Source organism: Salmo trutta, chromosome 37, assembly GCF_901001165.1.
Source record: "Salmo trutta chromosome 37, fSalTru1.1, whole genome shotgun sequence".
In the NCBI taxonomy this organism is placed as follows: Eukaryota; Metazoa; Chordata; class Actinopteri; order Salmoniformes; family Salmonidae; genus Salmo; species Salmo trutta.
In genome coordinates, this window is record NC_042993.1 from 26,542,443 (window position 1) to 26,565,137 (window position 22,695).

Consider the following 22,695-nt stretch of genomic DNA (forward strand, 5'->3'; position numbering starts at 1 on the left):
TTCCCAACCACCTACAACCTAACCATTATTAGCACGGTAATTCAAGTTACACTAGAAAACACCAGTGCTCTTAACAAAGACCATCAACTGGCTGAATAATTAGCACATCCAGGCCCTGCAATTCCAGTAAGATGTCTGAATTGAGACTTCAGTGTTAGAGAGTCTCTCATGGGTGTCGTTTTGGAGAGGGCTGAGGGGAAGGAGCTTTGTTTATCTCTTGTGTAGTGTGTCGCTTTTCCCTGCCTGGAGGGAGCGCAGATGCTTGCATATCAAAGCAAAGTGTCTGTAAACAAGCCAGAAGCACAGGGGCAAAACTGAGAGGCAATAGAGGGGAGCCTTGCAATGTTCCCGCAGGCTGTTGTCACACTGAAAGGTCAAGCGAGTGACGTGTGATGTGAGAGAACACTTAATGTGTTCCCTGATTTGGCCAAGAGATTCATGTGTAACGGGACCAGGCAAAGCACTTCAGGGACCCATCCTGCTTGGTTGGTTGCCCCAAACACACCAGGTTAGATGTTACTGTGTTTTCCTAATGGTTCTTCTACAGTACCAGTGAAATTTTGGACACACCTACTCATTCAAGGGTTCTTCTTTATTTTTACTCTTTTCTACATTGTAGAATAATAGTGAAGACATCAATACTATGAAATAACACATGGAATCATGTAGTAATCAAAAAACTGTTAAACAAATCAAAATAGCCACCCTTTGCATTGATGACAGCTTTGCACACTCTTGGCATTCTCTCAACCAGCTTCACCTGTAATGCGTTTCCAACAGTCTTGAAGGAGTTCCCACATGTGCTGAGCACTTGTTGGCAGCTATTCCTTCACTCTGTGGTCCAACTCATCTCAAACCGTCTCAATTTGGTTGAGGTCGGGTGATTGTGGAGGCCAGATCATCTGATGCAGTACTCCATCACTCTCCTTCTTGGTCAAATAGCCCTTACACAGTCTGGAGGTGTGTTGGGTCATTGTCCTGTTGAAAAACAAATGATAGTCCCACTATGCGCAATCCAGATGGGATGTCGTATCACTGCAGAATGCTGTGATAGCAATGCTGGTTAAGTGTACCTTGAATTCTAAATAGATCACTGACAGTGTCACCAGCAAAGCATCCCCACACCATCACAACTCCTCCTCCATGCTTCACAGTGGGAACTACAGTACACATGTGGAGATCATCCATTCACCTATTCTGTTGGAACCAAAAATCTAAAATTTGGACTCATCAGAACAAAGGACAGATGTCCACCAGTCTAATGTCCATTGCTCGTGTTTCTTGGCCCAAGAAAGTATTTTCTTGTTATTGGTGTCCTTTAGTAATGGTTTCTTTGCAGCAATTTGACCATGGAGGCCTGATTCACAGAGTCTTCTCTGAACAGTTGATGTTGAGATGTGTCTGTTTCTTGAACTCTGTGAAGAATTTATTTGGGCTGCAATTTCTGAGGCTGGTAACTGTAATGAACTTATCCTCTGCAGACGAGGTAACTCTGGGCATTCCATTCCTGTGGCGGTCCTCATGAGAGCCAGATTCATCATAACGCTTGGTAGTTTTTGCGACTGTACTTAAAGAAACCTTTAAAGTTCTTGAAATTTTCCGTATTGACTGACCTTCATGTCTTAAAGTAATAATGCACTGTCATTTCTCTTTGCTTATTTGAGCTGTTTTTGCCATAATATGGACTTGGTCTTTTACCAAATAGGGCTATCTTCTGTATACCACCTCTACCTTGTCACAACACAACAGATTGGCTCAAAGGCATTCATTATGAAGGAAAGAAATTCCACAAATTAACTTTTAACACGGCACACCTGTGACTACCTTATGAAGATGGTTGAGAGAATGCCAAGAGTGTGCAAAGCTGTCATCAAGGCAAAGGTTGGCTACTTCGAAGAATCTCAAATATAAAATATATTTTGATTTGTTTAACCTCTCTGGTATCATTGGGACGCTAGCGTCCCACCTCGACAACAGCCAGTGAAATTGCAGGGCGCCAAATTCAACAACAGAAATCCCATAATTAAAATTCCTCAAACATTCAAGTATTATACACCATTTTAAAGATCAATTTCTTGTTAATCCAACCACAGTGTCCGATTTCAAAAAGGCTTTACGGCGAAAGCACACCATGCGATTATGTTAGGACAGCGCCTAGCCACAAGAAACCATACAGACATTTTCCAGCTAAGGAGAGGACTCACAAAAGTCAGAAATAGCGATTAAATGAATCACTAACCTTTGATGATCTTCATCTGGTGGCACTCCCAGGACTCCATGTTACACAATAAATGTTTGTTTTGTTCAATAAAGTCCCTTTTTATGTCCAAAAACCTCTGTTTAAATTGGCGCGTTATGTTCAGTAATGCATTGTCTCAAATAACATCCGGTGAAATTGCAGATAGCCAAATCAAATTACAGATATACTCATCATAAATATTGATGAAAGATAAAAGTGTTATACATAGGATTAAAGATAAACGTCTTGTTAATCCAGCCGCTGTGTCAGATTTCAAAAAGGCTTTACGGCGAAAGCACACCATGCGATTATGTTAGGACAGCGCCTAGCCACAAAACACCATACAGACATTTTCCAGCCGAGGAGAGGACTCACAAAAGTCAGAAATAGCGATTAAATTAATCACTTACCTTTGATGATCTTCATCTGGTGGCACTCCCAGGACTCCATGTTACACAATAAATGTTAGTTTTGTTCGATAATGTCCCTCTTTATGTCCAAAAACCTCCGTTTTGTTGGTGCGTTTAGTTCAGTAATCCAAAGGCACAAAGCGCGCTCTCAACATCCAGACGAAAAGTAAAAAAAGTACGATAAAAGTTCGTAGAAACATGTCAAACGATGTTTAAAATCAATCCTCAGGTTGTTTTTGTCATAAATAATCAATATTTCAACCGGACAAAAGCTTTGTCAATAGAAAAGGAGAAACAAGAAAGGTGCGCTCCCGATCGCACGCTGGGCTCATGTCTGGAAATTTCCACTGTCCACTCATTGAAAGTGCTGTATCTCCCTCATTGTTCAGAGTAAAAGCCTGAAACAATGCCCAAAGACTGGCCACATGTAGAAGAAGCCATAGAGATCGTGAACTGGGTCCGAAGTCTTTGTATGGTGGATAGGCTTTCAATGGAAAAACAGCCTTTCAAAATAATAGTACTTCCTGGATGGATTTTCCTCAGGTTTTCGCCTGCCATATCAATTCTGTTATACTCACAGACATTATTTTAATAGTTTTGAAAACTCTAGAGTGTTTTCCATCCAAATCTACCAATTATATGCATATCCTAGCTTCTGGGCCTGAGTAGCAGGCAGTTAAATTTGGGCACGCTTTTCATCCAAAATTCCGAATGCTGCCCCCTACCCTAGTGAAGTTAACACTTTTTATGGTTACTACATGATTCCATGTGTGTTATTTAGTTTTGATGTCTTCACTATTATTATACAATGTACAAAATAGTAAAAATAAAGAAACCCTTGAATGAGTAGGTGTGTCAACTTTTGACTGGTACTGTATATGTGTCTCTATTAAGATGGAAAGAGAATATCTATTATGAATTGAAACCCACAGTGCACCATTCTTACTTGCGCTATGTCCTACGATAGATCCGTAATGTCCCCAGAGGTCAGCTTACGGTCAAGAGAGGGTTAATAAAATCCAGTCATGCAGAAAAGATCGAAAGAACACGTTGATTATCTGACCAGAAAAGCAGACATTAATTTCTTCAAAGGTAGTTGACAAATATTTTGACTTTTGTTAGCGAATGCAGATGATGGAAGAAGAGTATAGCTGTTCTATTCACCCTCAGAGAAATATTGGAACCTCAGGCCAAAACTGTGCCGTAAAGTTGTATAATTGGCCTGAAACTTTCATCTGACAAAGTGACCGTCAGCCGAGAGCAGGGATTCGCTTTATCAACCCCCCAGAGATTGGCCTGTTTGATCACATACTGATTGATATATTGTAGTGCCCTTATTGAACCCCTATTCACAAAAAACAATGCCTTAATTGTGAGAAATGACATGTTACTTCAATTAGAATTGCTTCAGTATGAGACGACTCAGTTTACCATTTCACATTTGCATAATGCGTTTCTGGCAATCAGTAATATGATAAACAGCTCATATGCAGATTTAATAATGTGTTGCTTATAAAGAAAGATGTGATCATGGTATGCTTTGATAAACATTTTTGAGCTTTTTATTCTAAACAATGCTGGGTAATAAATCAAAATGTTTCTTGTCTCTGTCATCTCCCCGAGCAATCGCATACTGTACCCTACACTTACTCTGCCAGAACATGAATTGTTGCTCCAAAGACAAGTAGGTTGTATTCATTCATCTGCGACTCCCGGCTGTTCTAAACTGGAAGACCACCCATGGGTACAAACTTGTTTTTCCTTCCTTGTTTATCAGTTGGTTTAAGTAGGTTGGCATTTGCTATCTGATTTCTGGAAGCTCACTGTGCAAACTTAGTAGACCTTGCAGCTGTCTAGATCTGGATCAGGCTCTTGTTGTTTACCTCAGTAGGCCTGTTGGCTGACCTGATCTGGCCTCATGTCCACAGTGAACGTGGCTCCACAGGGCTCCAGTCATTAGGGCTGCTGAAACCAGAGGGCATGTATCATATGAGGGGCTGCTTGACTGAAGATGCCATGCCCCAGCCATGAGGTCAAGGCATCCTGCTGACATCCTATCTCTGCTGGAGGAGAACAATGTGTGGGGGGGTTTATTACAGATACTACATACTGTTATTTACTGTAACACCAGTGACATTTGAATTCCGTCTCTAGCCTTAGCTCTGGACGTAGGTAGGCAGAGGTTGGCACTGGCTCAATGCCATTAGGTTGATGATCAGAGGTTAATTGTGATGGATGGCAAACAATGTTTTCCTTGTATGCTCTGCACAGATGTGTTTATAGGATTTTTGAGATGAACATCAGATTAGAGGAATGATAAGACAGAATGGTATTTTGGCCTTTCAGCCAGTATAGTGACAGGGCTCGGGAATCCATTTAGAGATTTGGATGAAAACATTGATCTGATGTACCATTGGCACACACACAGGCACACACACAGGAACAAGGACGTGGAGGAAAAATGGACTGAACAAGGAGGGAGAGATGGAATGAGAGACAGAGAGAGAGTGGAGGAGTGTCCCGTGAGTTAAATAAAGGTGAAATAAAAATAGATAAATGGGAGACCTGCATTATGAGAGCGTTCTCCTTGCCTGTGAACTCCTGGAGACACGTCTGCTGTCGTGTTCTTGTTTGTGTGTGTATTTGTGTCTGAGTGCCTTTGTGTGTACACTCAAAGAGAACAGCTTTGAGGTGCATTCGCCAAACCTTCTTTTCTCAGTTACTCCCCCCTCTCCGATGCCTTCTACTCCCCAGACAATGGAAGAGATGGAGGGATTGTGAGTGATAGAGGAGGACGAGGGGCTGTAATTCAAAGTTATCACCCTAGTGACATTAATTTATTATTAGTCAGTCTCTTATTTTGCCATAATGTATTCAGTGAAGATGTGGTACAAGACAGTGTCATGGGGGTGTATGTGTTAGGGACACAGAGATGGATGGATGCATTTTGGATAAGATATGGAATAGCCTATCACTATGGGATAGATTGTTTTCTGTACCTTCCCTGATGAGTTCAGAAATCTGAACTTTCATAAAGTATGCAGCCAACCATTTTGCCTGTGTATTTCGAGAATGTATTGGCCTGTAAGACTTTAGTGATTTGTGGTGGCGCCTTCTGTATTGCCCCCTCTTAAAAATGCATCATGGAGAGAATGGAACTCTGGTAGCAGAATGATTGTGTTGCATTGAAATCAAAGTACCTGATCTATCACATCTACTCCACCGCTTACAGTCTTATGGCTGGCAGTAAAAATGGCTGGCAGTATTTACATAAAAGATAAAACAAATCTAGACTAAACAGGAAGGTCGTGAACTCTTGACCTGTGTTGTTTTGATGACTAAAGAAAAGTTAAAAGTGTCCTCCCACCCATAACAACCCAAGACCTTTTTGATATGTTGTGTTTTTGTTGTCTCAGCTCCAGTTCAAAAAGCTGCCCTCCACTGATGCCTATTAGAATAATGCACTACTGGGAACATAGCCTACTAATAATAATGGACCTCATACTCTGTTTTGATCTCCATTAACTCCGTTGGTGAAGCCTCCCTTAGCAGCCGTTATATAACATTGTTTATGATAATACAGTAAATGCGCAAATGTGCTTAAATTAAATGAAGTTGCCTCATGCTTTGCTCAGACTCAGATTTTGGTTTAACGACAATCTCAATGTCAACTAACTAATCAGCAATGTAATCTACTAATCAAATCAAATCAAATGTATTCATAAAGCCCTTCTTACATCAGCTGATGTCACAAAGTGCTGCACAGAAACCCAGCCTAAAACCCCAAACAGCAAGCAATGCAGGTGCAGAAGCACGGCGGCTAGGAAAAACTGCATTGTGAGAGCACCGATCTTTGAATGTATGATGATGTCACCACTGTCACGAGATGTAAAGGCCCAACATTACTTACTGTAAGTGTCCCTTTTAGTAGTTTCCTTAGCGCGAGCTCTCCTTCCCCAGGTCATGCTGTTTAGCATGCTCCAGAGGTTAGCAGTCATTAAAGCTCCGGTGTCTAGGACAGCCTAATTATGGACTTGATGCTAATCAAGCCCATAATTATTGTACATTTTTCAAAAACAGCCCTGGATTTACATCCTGTTGGTGACAGGAAAGGAAGGAGTTCTGAGGAACTTCTGTTCACAGCAACGGTATTAGCAGAGTTACAGCTCCCAGGTTGTGGACGAAACAGTACCTGAGTGACACCACCTAATTGGTCCCTTTCATAATCAATCCCTGCTAATTAGTGAAGTTGAGTTAAATCACAGCTCTGTTGGTTTAACACCAACTTTGATTTAGGCATGATCTACTCCTCTATTTAAATACTGGCTTGTCTGTTCAGCTTCCCACGAAACACAATCTATTTGCTTGGTTTCCGAGTGCTGATTTTGCCACAGGTTTGAATCCGAGAGTCTGGACGTGCAGTGTGTTGTGTACCCAATGGCTCTGATAGCCCCGGATTAGGATTAAATCATACCATTAATGTTATATTTGCGCCTGAGTAGTCCATTGCAGGCCTCAATAACAGTCTCATTTGCCCCTCTTGCACACCGAAAGCACAGCGGGAAGTGCCAATCAGGCTTATGTCCCAGTCTAATCTTGGCAGAGAGAGTGATCAAAACCAGTGCCATGCTTTGTTGAATGCTCACCAACCGAAAAGCAAGCATCAATCAAAGACAACAACATTGTACACTGTACACTGAAGCAGAACAGCAACAAGCCACAACAGCAATGTACTTTTTCCCCCCATAGATAATTTGATTCACTAGACTAACTTTTTTCATAACCTCCTTTCAGGCACGTTGGCACAGCTGTGGGATATATATATAGCACCATTTTTGGATGCCAATCTGGTAGCATTTACAACACACACACACAGCCCCTAAATCCACATTGGATGACATGTTCTGTTGTGTGGCTTCATTATTGGTCAGCTGCTTTATGAAATAATAAAATTGCCCTCTGGAATATGCAGTGAGGGACAGAGTCAGACCTGTACATGACCATATAAGAACATTCCCAAGACTTGGGCTGTTGCAGTGAGCGTTTAACTGCCACACCGGCAGTCATGACCACAGTAAAATCCTATGTGACCGCTAAGGCATGGTATTCTCCTTTCATGCACACTGGACATGCTTTGGTAGTACCCAAGTCGCTAACGACCATCAGGTCCTAATGGCCTGGTATTCAGGGCTCTATTGTCCCTCTAACCACTTTGACGTAAGTGCAATCGAAAATCACATCATCAAAACAGTATTGTGCTTTTAAAACTCACCTCACTGTGATTGATCAATTTGAAGAAAGAATTTCAACAACAGGTTGAAATTGAGTGGGGAAACATGATCGTTGTGGATGTTGTTTCAAAGCCTTAACGCCACGAAGTGGACAACGCTTTCTAAGGTGATGATTCATTCAAATTCACAATTATGCATATTATAGATTATGCATACACATAGGCCTATTATGAGCCCAAGCCCAAACAAAAAACGGAATTAAAATATTTATTTTGCCGTTATACAATATATAGCCTACCACATATTTCGCTTGGAAGATAAACGTCAAAAAATCTTTAGTATGTAATTGGTCTACCCTAAATTAAGCAAATCCAGAGTTAGCCTACAAATGTGTATTTGATTTTGAATAGCCAAGTAATAGGGCATGTTTTTTATATTAATAGGCATTACCTTTACCTACAGAATATCTCACCGCTGTGCGTTTCCATCTCCTCTCCTTCATTCCCTTCTCCAGGTGCAGAGAGAGCGGTTGTCAACAGTTTCATGAAAATATGTTTCGTTGTGAAGCATGTTACTATCAATGTTCCCGAACCGATTTCACTTGGTTTCCCAAATGAAGCACTGGGTAGCTGCGGCAACAGGGTTGGAGAGCTCATGGCATACAGAGTTTGTGCTGAATATCACCTGTCACGCCGAGAAATAACCAGAGTAGCCTACCCAACGTGAGTGAAACGAACGGCAGGAAAGTGACCTCCATTCGCTATTCGAGTGAATACGGATGACATGTATTTTTTTCTCTTGCCCCTGTTCCTGACTATTTGATAATGGGCCATTCTACATCTAAACTCATTTGACATATTAGTAAAGACAATGTTAAATTGAGAATAGTCCGATGGGTGAAAATATGATCACTTCAAGAGAAAACAGTGTGTGCAGCCTGAGGCAAGGAACTTTCTCAAATCGTTAATAGCCTATTGACGCATCATGCATCCCATATATCTTTTGATTTCTAAGGCATTTTAAGGTTTGTATCATTCACAAGGAAAGTTGCCAAATAACTGTAAATCTAGGGTATACTGTAGGCCCTGTTTCAAATAATCACTTTTATGCTCAACATACAGTAGCCACTTCAAATGCACGCTCTCGCTCCGGAATGGGGAAAATATCCTTTCTGTTTTATTCAGCTAAGTTCAGTTATATTCTTCTTACTATGAAATCATGCAACCTAATCATATAATATAAAATAATGGCACTGGACTTATAAGCATATCTTGTCTACTAAATGAACAAGCCTATGGCATGGCACATAGCCAGATAACATACAGGAGGCCAACTCATATTCAGGAGGCCAACTCATATTCAGTAGACCAACTCATATTCAGTAGACCAACTCATATTCAGTAGGCCAACTCATATTCAGGAAGCCAACTCATATTCAGGAGACCAACTCATATTCAGGAGGCCAACTCATATTCAGTAGACCAACTCATATTCAGTAGACCAACTCATATTCAGTAGGCCAACTCATATTCAGTAGGCCAACTCATATTCAGTAGACCAACTCATATTCAGTAGACCAACTCATATTCAGTAGGCCAACTCATATTCAGTAGACCAACTCATATTCAGTAGGCCAACTCATATTCAGTAGGCCAACTCATATTCAGTAGGCCAACTCATATTCAGTAGGCCAACTCATATTCAGGAGGCCAACTCATATTCAGGAGGCCAACTCATATTCAGGAGGCCAACTCATATTCAGTAGGCCAACTCATATTCAGTAGGCCAACTCATATTCAGGAGGCCAACTCATATTCAGGAGGCCAACTCATATTCAGTAGACCAACTCATATTCAGGAGGCCAACTCATATTCAGGAGGCCAACTCATATTCAGGAGGCCAACTCATATTCAGGAGGCCAACTCATATTCAGGAGGCCAACTCATATTCAGGAGGCCAACTCATATTCAGGAGGCCAACTCATATTCAGGAGGCCAACTCATATTCAGTCCTTCTGAAATACATTTTCTTCATGTCATAATGTTTCTTTAGACCTGCCTAAAATAAATCATGGATTCATTGTGAGGGTGTATCTTCAATTGATTTATTAGACTTTTTAAAATGTAGATATCATAAAGGCGGCTTGTATGCAACTAGTGTGCGTGGAGGCCTGGAGATGCTAAAGGTGTTTATGTTCATTAACGATCAATTACGGTGAAAGCGGTAGGCTTTTGCATGACAATACCGGCTGACAAAATGTAATGACACAGCCCGATCCCAGACGAATCATTTATTTGAATAGTGCAACTCCTTCTATACAGTATGAATAGTACTGGAGGTGGGGGTGCTCGTACAATAGAGAGAGGATCATAAGCAGGAAGGTTTTCTTCTGGGTGGCAGAAACAGAGGCAGTTAGAGCTGGCGTGTTAACTCTGACAGCCCCGTGTTGTCTTCTAATTAGACGCACTACTGAGCAGAGGGAGGAGAGAAAGGCAGGGAATGAAAAACAACAAGCTTGCCTTTATTCCTTCCTTCACCTGATTTTATTTTCCACTCTGCATAGCACTGGAAAAGTGGAGCAATTAAATGTGCACACATTGCTTTTTATTTATTCGTGTGAAAAGCCTTCTGGGGAGACTTTGGATGTATTAGTTGTTTATTGTTTCACCCATGACAATACTGTATGTGTGTGATGCTGAGATTTATCACATTTCTTTTCAGGTGAAGTGGTTACAGTGGATTTAGAGTTGAGCTTTCCCACGGCGATCTGCTTTGTTTGCAGTGGAGACTCAAAGTGTGTGGTCTTGGACGTAGATGCAAGACCTAATAATTCCCTGTGATGCAAATTAACAATGTTATATTGGGAAATAAATTACTGAAAACATCTGGCAGAACAAATTGCAAATTAAGCACAACAATGTATTTTAATTACATGTTTTTGAAACGCTTATATAATATGATTTCGTTATCAATGGACCCAATCAGCATTGAAGCCTCTGGAGTAAACCACTCGTACTAAATTAACTTTTATGAGACGTTTGAAGAGTGATTTACAAGGCTTGTGTTTGGTAGCATGAGTCAGATCAGTTGAACCGTAGTCGCCATTACGGTCCCCTCATTGTACCTTATGGCTGTCCTTGCCAAAGTGCCACCATCACTGGTGACAAATGAAAAGTCTGTCCCTAATCACCACCATTTTAGGTCCATTATAGAACGGCCACTCATCTACGGGTTGGCAAGACGACTCCGCTGGGTCACCATGGCAGAGGATTGGCAGTTTGTCTTACAGAATGTCAGTGGTTAAACTGTCTTGAAAGAGACGTGGCCAACTTCTCAGTCGCACATTAGCCCGGCAGTCATTACCTAATAATTACATAGTGCAAGGCTGAAATTTAACAGCTGTGAAGAATGTCAAACTATAGCACTCATCTCTTGAAATGTTTTTAAAAAGTACATGACTTTACTTTGTGAGTTTCTCATACAGTGTGTACAAATGTATGGTGGAAAACGATAGAGTTGGGATGATGTTAGAGAAAGCCGCTCCACATCTTTAGTCTGGTTCTAGATTGGATGTAATTACCCTCTCCAGCACCACCCAATTACACTTTCCTTATCGTGGCTTCTTGAGATAGCAATTTCCTTCTTGAGGGGTCTCCAAGTCAATAAGCACCATCGTCACCTCAACCTTGGGTGAGAATGAGTGTCTGTAATTATGGTGACATACCCCCATCTCATTCACGGGCACGTGTTAGTCCTTAACACCTCTTAACTTCATTCCCATAGCATATGGAGCAGTGCACTGATAAACTCTGTCCAACTTTGGCAAACAGCAAATCGCTCCAGGAGCTATAATAATAGATTTGACAGAGCACTAATTGCACTCTGAGATGGTGTATTCTGACAGCTTAATCTTAACCCAGTTGCACCATCCTGATAGTTGTGTCGAAGCAGACGTAACGGGAGATGGGAAAAGTAAAGCCTAGCACCATTTCGTCACTTTCAAATCCAGGAACTCACAACAAAGAGAATTGGAAAGGCCGCAAACGTGATGAGAAAACGCGAAAAAGAGTTAAGAGTGGAGAGTCATCAGTGAACTAGACGGTGTATATTTTCTAAGGCTGCCAGAGGAGAATCGATAGTCTGCCGTGGTTCTAAACATTAGACATACGAGTGAGTAAAATGCAGCTAACATTATCGCAAGCCTTTGACTCTCTTCCCTGGCTTTATTGAAATGTTCCCTTCTAGAGTCTTTATTTAACGTATATAAATGGAATCTTATAGGGCTGTGGGTGGGAAGCAATACTAGTTCTAAGGTGGTACAAGCCTACTCTCTAGATAACTGCTACTGTTTAGCAGTATGCATAACTCCACTGTTTCAATGGGCAACACGTTGGAGATCTTCACATATGGATTTCTGATGTACTTCTATGGCTCAAGAGCGCAAACATCAAATTCTCATTCATTATTATTGATCAATTAAAAATGTAGGTTTATTAATTATTCATTATTGATGATGTTTTTAACCTCTATTTCATCACACGACTGATTGGTTGGTGTTGCCATGCGACTGTTGATAGAATTATGAGTTATTTTTGACTAATCATTTATGAGATTGGGCTGTGTCCTGAATGGATCATTCCACCTCTGATGCAGTGTGATCTCTCTCTTACAGAACGGCGAGGCTTCTCTCTTCGAGGTGAATATCCGTTACGTCGGTGGGCTGCTCTCTGCGTACTACCTGACAGGAGAGGAGGTAAGATTCATTAATGTCTATTATACCCCTCGATTCAGGAAGAACGGGTCTCTTCCATTATTGAGATTTGGCCCTGCAGTTTAAATGATGAAGGAGTTGTGTGGAATAGTGTTGCAAAGTCATAAAACACACACACACACACACAAACAGAAACAGGAAATCTCATCACATAGTCAGTGTGTAAAACATTTCTCAGCTCACATAACTCCCACATGCCCTATTCCCGGCATGACCACATTGCTGTCACAGACATAGCTCAGGCACACATCTGCACTGACCCACATGTGACCCTCTGCATTACCAATCTATTACCAATGTACTATGAACAGAGTGGAGGTCAAGCATGCTATATAAAATATCTGCCCAAGCATGGTACATGACATGATGCTCTTGGCTGTTCAGATGAAGTGGGGACAATCCATGCTGACGCCAAATTAATGGAAAACAAGTCCAATGACATATGAGCGCTTGAGTCGGCTTAATGGACATTGATTTGGAGGCTGAGTGAGTCAGGGAGAGAGAGCACAACATTTCTCTACGGCGGAATGTTCGTGAAATATGAATATATGCTACCGGTCAAAAGTTTTAGAACACCTACTCATTCAAGGTTTTTTTTTTTTTTACTATTTTCTACATTGTAGAATAATAGTGAAGTCATCAACACTATGAAATCGTGTAGTCACCAAAAAAGTGTTGAACAAATCAAAATATATTTTATATTTGAGATTCTTCAAATAGCTACCTGTTACGCTCGTTGATGGAAGGATTGGACCAAGGTGCAGCGTGGTAGGCGTACATCTTTCTTTATTAAATGAACACCGAGCACACGGGGTGGTTGGCGGAGCCAGGGTTTGAACCAGAGCCAACTCCCCGTACTCACCGTGGGGAGCGTGTGACCAGTCAGGCACCATGTTTTGTGATGATACGCACGGTGTCCCCAGTGCGCATCCACAGCCCGGTGCGTTCTGTGGCAGCTCCCCGCACTTGCCGTGCGAAAGTGGGCATCTGTCCGGGACGGGTGGTGCTGGCTCAGCGCGCCTGGTCTCCAGTACGTCTCCTCGGTCCAGGATATCCTGCGCCGGCTCTACGCACTGTGTTCCCAGTGCGCCTTCACAGCCCAGTGCGTCCTGTGCCAGCTCCCCGCACTTGCCGTGTGAGTGTGGTCATCTGTCCAGGACACGTTGTGCCAGCTCTACGCTCCAGACCTCCAGTGCACCTCCACAGTCCAGAACATCCTGCACCAGCACTACGCGCTGTATCTCCAGTGCGCCTCCACAGTCCCAACAAATACAAACGAAACGTAACGTAAGTAGGGCTAAACAGCACAGTACCAAAAAGAAGATCCCACAAAGAACAGGTGGGAAAAGGCTGCCTAAATATGATCACCAATCAGAGACAATGATAGACAGCTGCCTCTGATTGGGAACCATATCAGGCCAACCTAGAAATAAAGAAACTAGAATGCCCACCCTAGTCACACCCTGACCTAACCAAAATAGAGAATAAAGGATCTCCAAGGTCCGGGCGTGACACCACCCTTTGCCTCGATGACAGCTTTGCACACTCTTGGCATTCTCTCAACCAGCTTCATGAGGTAGTTACCTGGAATGCATTTCAATTAACAGGTGTACCTTGTTAAATGTTTGTTTGTGGAATTTCTTTCTTTCTTAATGCGTTTGTGCCAATCAGTTGTGTTGTGACAAGGTAGGGGGGTATACAGAAGAGAGCCCTATTTGGTAAAAGACCAAGTCCATATTATGGCAAGAACAGCTCAAATAAGCAAAGAGAAACGACAGTCCATCATTACTTTAAGACATGAAGGTCAGTCAATATGGAACATTTCAAGAACTTTGAAGATTTCTTCAAGTGCAGTCGCAAAAACCATCAAGGGCTATGATGAAACTGGCTCTAATGAGGACCGCCAAAGGAATAAGTTCATTACAGTTAACGGCCCCTCAGAAATTGCAGCCCAAATAAATGCTTCACAGAGTTCAAGTTACAGACACTTCTCAACATCAACTGTTCAGAGAAGACTGTGTGAATCAGGCCTTCATGGTCAAATTGCTGCAAAGAAACCACTACTAAAGGAATCCAATAAGAAAAAGAGACTTGCTTGGGCCAAGAAACACGAGCAATGGACATTAGACCGGTGGAAATTTGTCCTTTGGTCTGGAGTCCAAATTGGAGATTTTTGGTTCCAACTGCCATGTCTTTGTGAGACACGGTGTATTTCCCAACGTAAAGTATGGAGGAAGAGGTGTTATGGTGTGGGGGTGCTTTGCTGGTGACACTGTCTGTGATTTATTTAGAATTCATGGCACACTTAACCAGCATGTCTACCACAGCATTCTGCAGCGAGACGCCATCCCATGTGGTTTGGGCTTAGTAGGACTATCATTTGTATTTCAACTGGACAATGACCCAACACACATCCAGGCTTTGTAAGGGCTATATGACCTGGCCTCCACAATCCCCCGATCTCAACCAAATTGAGAAGGTTTGGGATGAGTCGGACCGCAGAGTAAAGGAAAAGCACCCAAAAGTGCTCAGCACATGTGGAAACTCCTTCAAGACTGTTGGAAAAACATTTCAGGTGATGCTGGTTGAGAGAATGACAAGAGTGTGTGAAGCTGTCATCAATGCAAAAGGTGGCTATTTGAAGAATCTCAAATATATTTTGATTTGTTTAACGCTTTTTTGGTTACTACATGAATCCATGTGTGTTATTTCATAGTTTTGATGTCTTCACTATTATTCTACAATGTAGAACATAGTAAAAGTAAAAATAAAAGCTTGAATGAGTAGGTGTTCTAAAACATTTGACCAGTAGTGTACGTGGAAAAGAACAGTGTGTAAAATCAATATTGTCACATTATGTCACCATACAGCCCGTATAGCACTAAGCTCAGTTTAGATTTTTGGTATGGATGCCTGTTGCTTGAGCTTCAATTCATTCACACACAACTGTCATCATTGTTTATACCCATTGCAATTATTAATGGTTATACTTCTTATAGTAAATTGCTCTTTCAAAGAGCATACAGTGGAAATGTTCATATTAATCATGAGTTGGTAAACAAATTGTTTGCCTAGGAAGCATTCCTCATATCTTCCCTCATTTCTCTCTCATGTTTGGAGATGAGGAGAATAGAATCTGATTAGACTTTGTGAAATGCACTTTAAATTCACCTTGTGAAATGCAAATGCGATCAGATGAGTAAAATTGCTATAGGCCGCCCTTACATCCAGCACCCTTACATCCCTTCTCATAGTTTGTCACTCCTGAAGCTGCATTGGGGTTCACAATGGCATTTGTGTTTGTTTTCCGTGCCATTTCTTGGTGCTGTAAGTACATATTAGCACATACTGTACAAGGTAACTACCAATCAGTGGAGGCTCCTCAGAGGAGGAAGGGGAGGACCATCCTCAGTGATTTTCAGATTTTTTTTACAATTAAAAAGTTATCCTTTTTAGATAACTATACTAAATATAATCACATCACCAAATAATTTATTAAAACATACTATTTTGCAATGAAGGTCTACAGTAGCCTAGGATAGCACAATGGTGTAGCCGGAGGATGCTAGTGTCCATCCTCCTCTGGGTACATTAACTTCAATACAATCATAGGAGGCTCATGGTTCTCACCCCCTTCCATAGACTTACACAGTAATTATGATAACTTACAGAGGACGTCCTCCAACCTATCAGAGCTCTTGCAGCAGGAATTGACATGTTGTCCACCCAATCAAAGGATCAGAGAATGAATCTAGTACTGAAAGCGTAAGATACAGCTAGCTAGCACTGCAGTGCATAAAATGTGGTGAGTAGTTGACTAAAAAAGAGAGAAAGACAATAGTTGAACAGTTTTTAACAAATTCATTTCTTCCAAAATTAAGGAGAAGCGAGAGAGAGAGTCATCAATTTTTTTCAGTTTCACTTACTTAGCAAATGCAGCTAGCGAGTTTAGCCTACTCAAACACCCTGCTCAAACAGAAGGATGATATGTTAGCTAGCCGGCTATGACTATCCAACACAACACTGAAACTCTTCCAAGTCAAGGTAAGCTTTTGGTTTTATAAATTTATTGCCACCGGGGCCTGCCAGTGTAACTGCTTACTGACTATACACTGTAACGTCACTGCATGATTGTAGTGGGTTTATTAACACATTAGTTAATAAACCCACTGTCTGTCACTTAAAAGTTTTCTCTCTGCCTTTTGTGTACCTACGTTGTAAACTTTTGTTCGTAGGCCGGGTTGTAGCAACGTCATGATGGGTATAGGGAAAATCCGAGTATCATGTAATATCCTAAACCTATCGCTGTTACGTTGAACTGGGTGAATGGAATATGAATGACAGTCATCTAATATGCTGTCATCTTTTATTTTAAAAATTTTATTTTACCTATTTAACTAGGCAAGTCAGTTAAGAACAAATTCTTATTTTCAATGACGGCCTAGGAACAGTGGGTTAACTGCCTTGTACAGGGGCAGAACGACAGATTTTTACTTTGTCAGCTCGGGGATTTGGTCTTGCAACCTTTCGGTTACTAGTTCAACGCTCTAACCACCAGGTTACCTGCCGTAATATAAATAAGGCCATGCTCATAAAAAATAATAATTGTCCACCCTCATCATAAACTGAACTGACCACAACTGCTGCCAACATAAAGGAAACACCAACATGTAGGGTTTTGGGCCACCACGAGCCAGATCAGCTTCTCAGTGCACCTTGGCATAGATTCTACAAGTGTCCGGAACTTTATTGGAGGGATGCGACACCGATCTTCCACAAGAAATTCTATAATTTGGTGTTTTGTTGATGGTGGTGCAAAGCAGGCGCCGCTCCAATCTCTCATAAGTATTCAATTGTGTTGAGACCTGGTGACTGAGACGTCCATGGCATATGGTTTACATCGTTTTCATGCTCATCAAACCGTTCAGTGGCCACTCGTGCCCTGTGGATGGAGGCATTGTCATCAATAGCCATGGTAGCCAAAATAATGGGCAAAATAATGGCCTGCCCAGCATTTTTATACATGATGACACGCATTAACTCAGGAAACACACCTGTGTGGAAGCACCTGCGTTCAATTGACTTTGTATCCCTCATTAACTCAAATGTTTCCTTTATTTTGGCAGTTACCACATCATACAGTTGAGTGAAGTACAGAAGTGTGTTCTCCCTCTCATTCTTGGTTTGAGGTTGTGTAGTGCTACTGGGTTACGGTGTGCCATCCCATTCCACACTGCCCGGCCCACGACAACGGGTCTGCTGGAGCGAGATTTATCGTCTCCGTCTCCAACCGCCACCCCTCTTCTCCTGTTTTTCCCTCCACACATGATAAGAGAGGCAAATTGAGAAGCCACCTTTTCCTGGAACCATTCTCGAGTTAGCAGGGAACGTAAATCACTTTAGACAGTTAACAGGGGGTAATACGTGTGTGTGTGTGCGTGCGTGCGTGTGTGTACCAGGGTTTCCGTTAGCTGGTAATAGCCAAAATGAAAAGCCGATAAGTAAAATTGGCGCTGGCATATTTAGCATATTCATTGATTGAAATAAGTCGATGTACTGTAGCACGAGAGATGCTGATGCAGCTCAAACAGCTGTTTGTTGCTACTGGAGTGAAACATGTGCTTTAATAAACACAATCATTGCACAACAATTCTAAAGGCAATTGCGTGTAAAAAAAAATACAAAAATAAAACTGTCCACGATTAAAAAGAGCTACTATTTTTATTTATCAACTGGTAATTGAAGGGCGCTTCCCATTCGTCATTTAAGTGCATAGGCAACTAGGCAGGCTTCAGCACGTCATACACCACTTTGCAAAGAGCTGGAGGCAGTATGCATTTTGAAAACATATACTTCATTGTTTGAAACTTGAACATTTTACTATATTTTATGAGGCATATCTTACCTTGCTTCAAAGTAGCCTTGCCAAAATCCAACCAAACGTGCAGGCAATTATTATATAAAGACTTCCATATACTATTGAAAGCAGTAGTTGTTGTCTCTCGTGTTCTATTGGTTTTCAAATCAACTTTCTTTCATTGTCCAGTAGCCAAATGCACAATCCTAATCATATTAGCAACCCATGCTAGTCGTTGTTTTCTAACGGATATTTTCATCTCTGTCACATGAAACCGCTCACAATCTTGTTTTCCTGCTAATTGCATTATGGACGGAACACTGCTGCACTGCTGCACTTATAATTTGAAGAAATAATTGTTTATCAACATTTTATGCTAAACGTTCTGATCTGTTGCATGAGCCTTATTGCTTTTAATAATATAACTCTATCACTGTTCTCAAAAAAGACTACAGCGGCTTAGAGTAGGCCTAGTCTATGTCAGATCGCCTACATTTCTTCTCCTTTCTTTGCACAGGAAAATGTTGGCCTTTTATAAACACATTTCTTGCAATTCTCCTCCACTTTTTATGACTGGAGACATTTATAGAATCTTTTGAATACGACACAAATTACAGGGTAGCCAACTCTCCTCACACTGACAAAAAGATCAATAAAAATATCCATAAGTTAGGCCTACGAACAGCGGAGACACAAATACAATATGACGTCCATCTAACCTGGAGGAGAAAATTGTCTCCCCCCCCCCAGAAAAGTGTCACTGCCCTAATGATAAAGACAGTCAATATGCACGCTCACCGGGGATATGGCCAATGTTCTCCGCTAGTGGGCTTAAACTTTTTCCACAATTTGTATTTTTAAATATTGAGATATGCCTGGCTGTGTCTCTCTGCCTTTAACTGACCGTCTCAACTTAACAATCATCTATTTGGTATTTGCCGCGCGCTCTTCCCAAATTCCAGGCCCTTACAACTGTAGGCTGCTATTTAAAAACAATCCACAGAAGCTAATGATCCTCTGGGGCCGTGTCACTTTCGTCGTAGTGAGTGGACCAAAACGCAGCGGGAATGTGTATACTCTTCTTATTTATTAAAGAGGATACAAAAACACTGAAACAAAACAATAAACACCGACGAAGACAGTCCTGTAAGGCACAACGCTATACACGGAACAACTACCCACAAATCCCAAAGAAAAACACCCCTATTAAATAGGACCTTCAATTAGAGGCAACGAGGAACAGCTGCCTCCAATTGAAGGTCAACCCAATAAACTAAGCATAGAAATAGAATAACTAGACACACACATAGAAATAGACTAACATAGAACATTGCCCAACAAACCCCGAAACACACTAAACAAACACCCCCTGCCACGCCCTGACCAAACTACAATAACAAACATCCCCTTTTACTGGTCAGGACGTGACAGGCCGAATCATGCTTTCTGGTATAGTAGCCTATTTTGAATGATTTTATTGATTTCTGTATAGACAGGATTGAGCTAATTGGGCTATATAATTTTGGTGTTCCACCTATGTATTCTAACATCTTCAAATTGCTCGTAGGAATTCGGTAAGAATGACGCACATCGTTGCATCCCAGTTGCATGTTCTGTTAAGATGAATTACCATAAACTACATTTAATTTCCGTCATTCTGAGCACCATGGGTGGACATCCTAATCAGGTTATTCAAACAATGCATATGGGTCCAGTACATTTCTTAAATGTCCAGTAAATTAAAATGCTGCCGGTCAAATCTCCGCTGCCACATTTTCCTAACGGAAACCCTTTTGTGTACATATTATGGGACAGCAGAACCAGTTTCACTGGAGGACATTCGGCAACACCTGATGGTAAATTGATGTTGGAGAACAATGATGACTCCTGGTGGGATTGAGGTGAAAAGTGCTTAGATTAGGCCAGAGTAACACCTGCCCATTAATAATGCTGGTGGTATGATTGTGTCTGTTGCTGGGGCAGATAGAGACCCATGGGGGTCCTTGGCTTACAGTTAGACCACTGCCCCCAGGTTAAGTACCTTGCATAAAGAGCTTTCTCTGGTCAGTGCTCTAACCGCAATGCTGAATCGTTGTTTTATGGTATATGCTGTGTTCTTCAAGCTCTTGTTTCACTCAGGTTGTTCTGTTAGTATACTGCTGTACACTCTTAGATAAAAGGTGCTATCTACAACCTTAAAAGATTCTTCGGCTGTCGCCATAGGAGAAACCTTTGAATAACCCTTTTTTTTGTTCCAGGTAGAACCATTTTGGGATCAGTCAACCTTGTGTGAAAATTGCAGTGGGCAGAGTGGAGGACAGACAGGCAGGCAGAAGGAGAGGCAGTGGCAGCCATAAGAGGAAGTGGGGATGGAAGTACATTAATTTGTTCAGGAGAGAGAGAGTGTGTGGGAGAGATGTTATAGAGAGAGAAAGAGATGGAAAGAGAGAAAGAGATGGAAAGAGAGAGGGAGAGAGAGAGTTAGAAAGGGAGAGAGTGAGAGGACAGAGGGGAAAGAGCATTCAAATACCCCTAAAGTAGACAGGTGCTCCTTAAGAGTCTTCTCCACCTCTCCTGGTTCACTGACCTAGTGTCAGTTTCTTCCTGTGCCAGTCGGGGCTCCACGTCAGTGGTGTCACAGGAGAATAGGTCCCTCAGCCTCCAGTCCTGTGAGTGTCAATGAATTACCACAATTTCAGAAAGTGTCGGTGCAGGGGATGGAATTTCTCTGTAGCTAAAGCCTTATTTAGAATGTTTTTTATTTGGGTGACCTACTTTTGCTTCCACGCTGAACACACCACCACAGAGCTGAGAATTCCTCCGTGTTGAATTCAATTTCTCCCCTCACAGACTGCTGTTTCGCTCTCCCTCTCCCTCTCAACAATGCTCTTTCTCGTTTTTTCCTCCCTCAGGTTTTACCCTCTCCACTGCATCTGTCTTACTCCCTCTGCTATTCGTCTTCTCTCTGCTTTCTCTCACCCATCCACTCCGTAGAACATATATCACCTTCCTGGAGCTGACCTCTGTGTGTGTGTGTGTGTGTGTGTGTGTGTGTGTGTGTGTGTGTGTGTGTGTGTGTGTGTGTGTGTGCGTGTGCGTGTGCGTGTGTGTAATATCCTCCAGGTGATTTTTCTTCAGGGCAAGTTGGTGGAGGGAATTTAATTAATATCAACCGCTGTGGTACAAGGAGTCCTCCTTATATCCATCAGAATGTGGATACAGGGGTCTGTCTACTCAGACCTGGGGGGAGAGCGAAGGATACACACTCATGTGAGCTGAGGACAGAGAGAGAGTTTTGACCTCAATCATACTTGGGCTGGAAAGGGTCATAAACTTTCCGGTAAATTTCCGGAATTTGACATTTTCCATGGGAAGTTAAGCCCAGGAATTTTGGAAATTTTGCTTAAATTCATGAAATAAGTTAGCTTATAACAGTGAACCTTTTTTGTGGGATACACAAGGCAATTCTAGATCTTGTGGCATATTTTGGTTAAACTATCCCCAATTCTATGGAATTGCAACCCTCTACATGCGCAGTGCATTCTTCCATCACATGTACAGCTGATTTTCAAGATCTTGCACACTAATGAAATGCTATTGAGCCCACATTACTACACTGTCTGAGCCAAGGACGATATGCTTTCTGGTAAGTTTTGGTTACAAAACTGCGTGGGATGAATATATTTTATATGACATACATGATTTTTTGTTAACTAGTAAATAGTAGCCTACAGCAAAGTGTGTTTAGTTATTTTCTAACTTGTTTAACAGTTTCTGCTAGTAAGTTTTTGCTACCATGTGGGTTTTAGCTTGCTTTAGCCTGGAGTGTTAATTCACCTGTTTCCATACATGTTTCATTTTAAAACATTTATCTTACATTTATCTTAAGGAGTTGTTTAATCTAACTGCTTAACTATTTATCTGTACATGGAATTGTATTTGTTGTTTTTTTACTCATTTTTTCCCCTAATCTTTACAGGAAAATGCCACGGGCACTATCTGATGTGTGGAGACATTTCACTGCAGCTAATGTAGAAGGAAAAGCTGTGTACATTTGCAAATACTGTGCCAAATCATATGTGAAGAATGCAACGAAGATGCAGAATCATCTGGCCAAGTGCGCTCAGCGCTCACAACAAGCAACCTCTGACAAAAGTCCCTCTACTTCTATTCGAGGTGAAAATTAT

The 22,695-nt window shown here is 41.6% G+C and overlaps 1 protein-coding gene across 2 annotated transcripts in view; it reads left to right on the forward strand.

The window, feature by feature from the left end:
* The window catches only part of LOC115177123 (mannosyl-oligosaccharide 1,2-alpha-mannosidase IA), a 226,980-nt gene that overhangs the window by 147,927 nt on the left and 56,358 nt on the right, over positions 1–22,695 (forward strand). For both annotated transcript variants that reach the window (XM_029737661.1, XM_029737662.1), the window contains exon 4: positions 12,553–12,633. In XM_029737661.1, the coding sequence (XP_029593521.1) occupies positions 12,553–12,633 (81 nt within the window). The remainder of the gene's footprint in view (positions 1–12,552; positions 12,634–22,695) is intronic.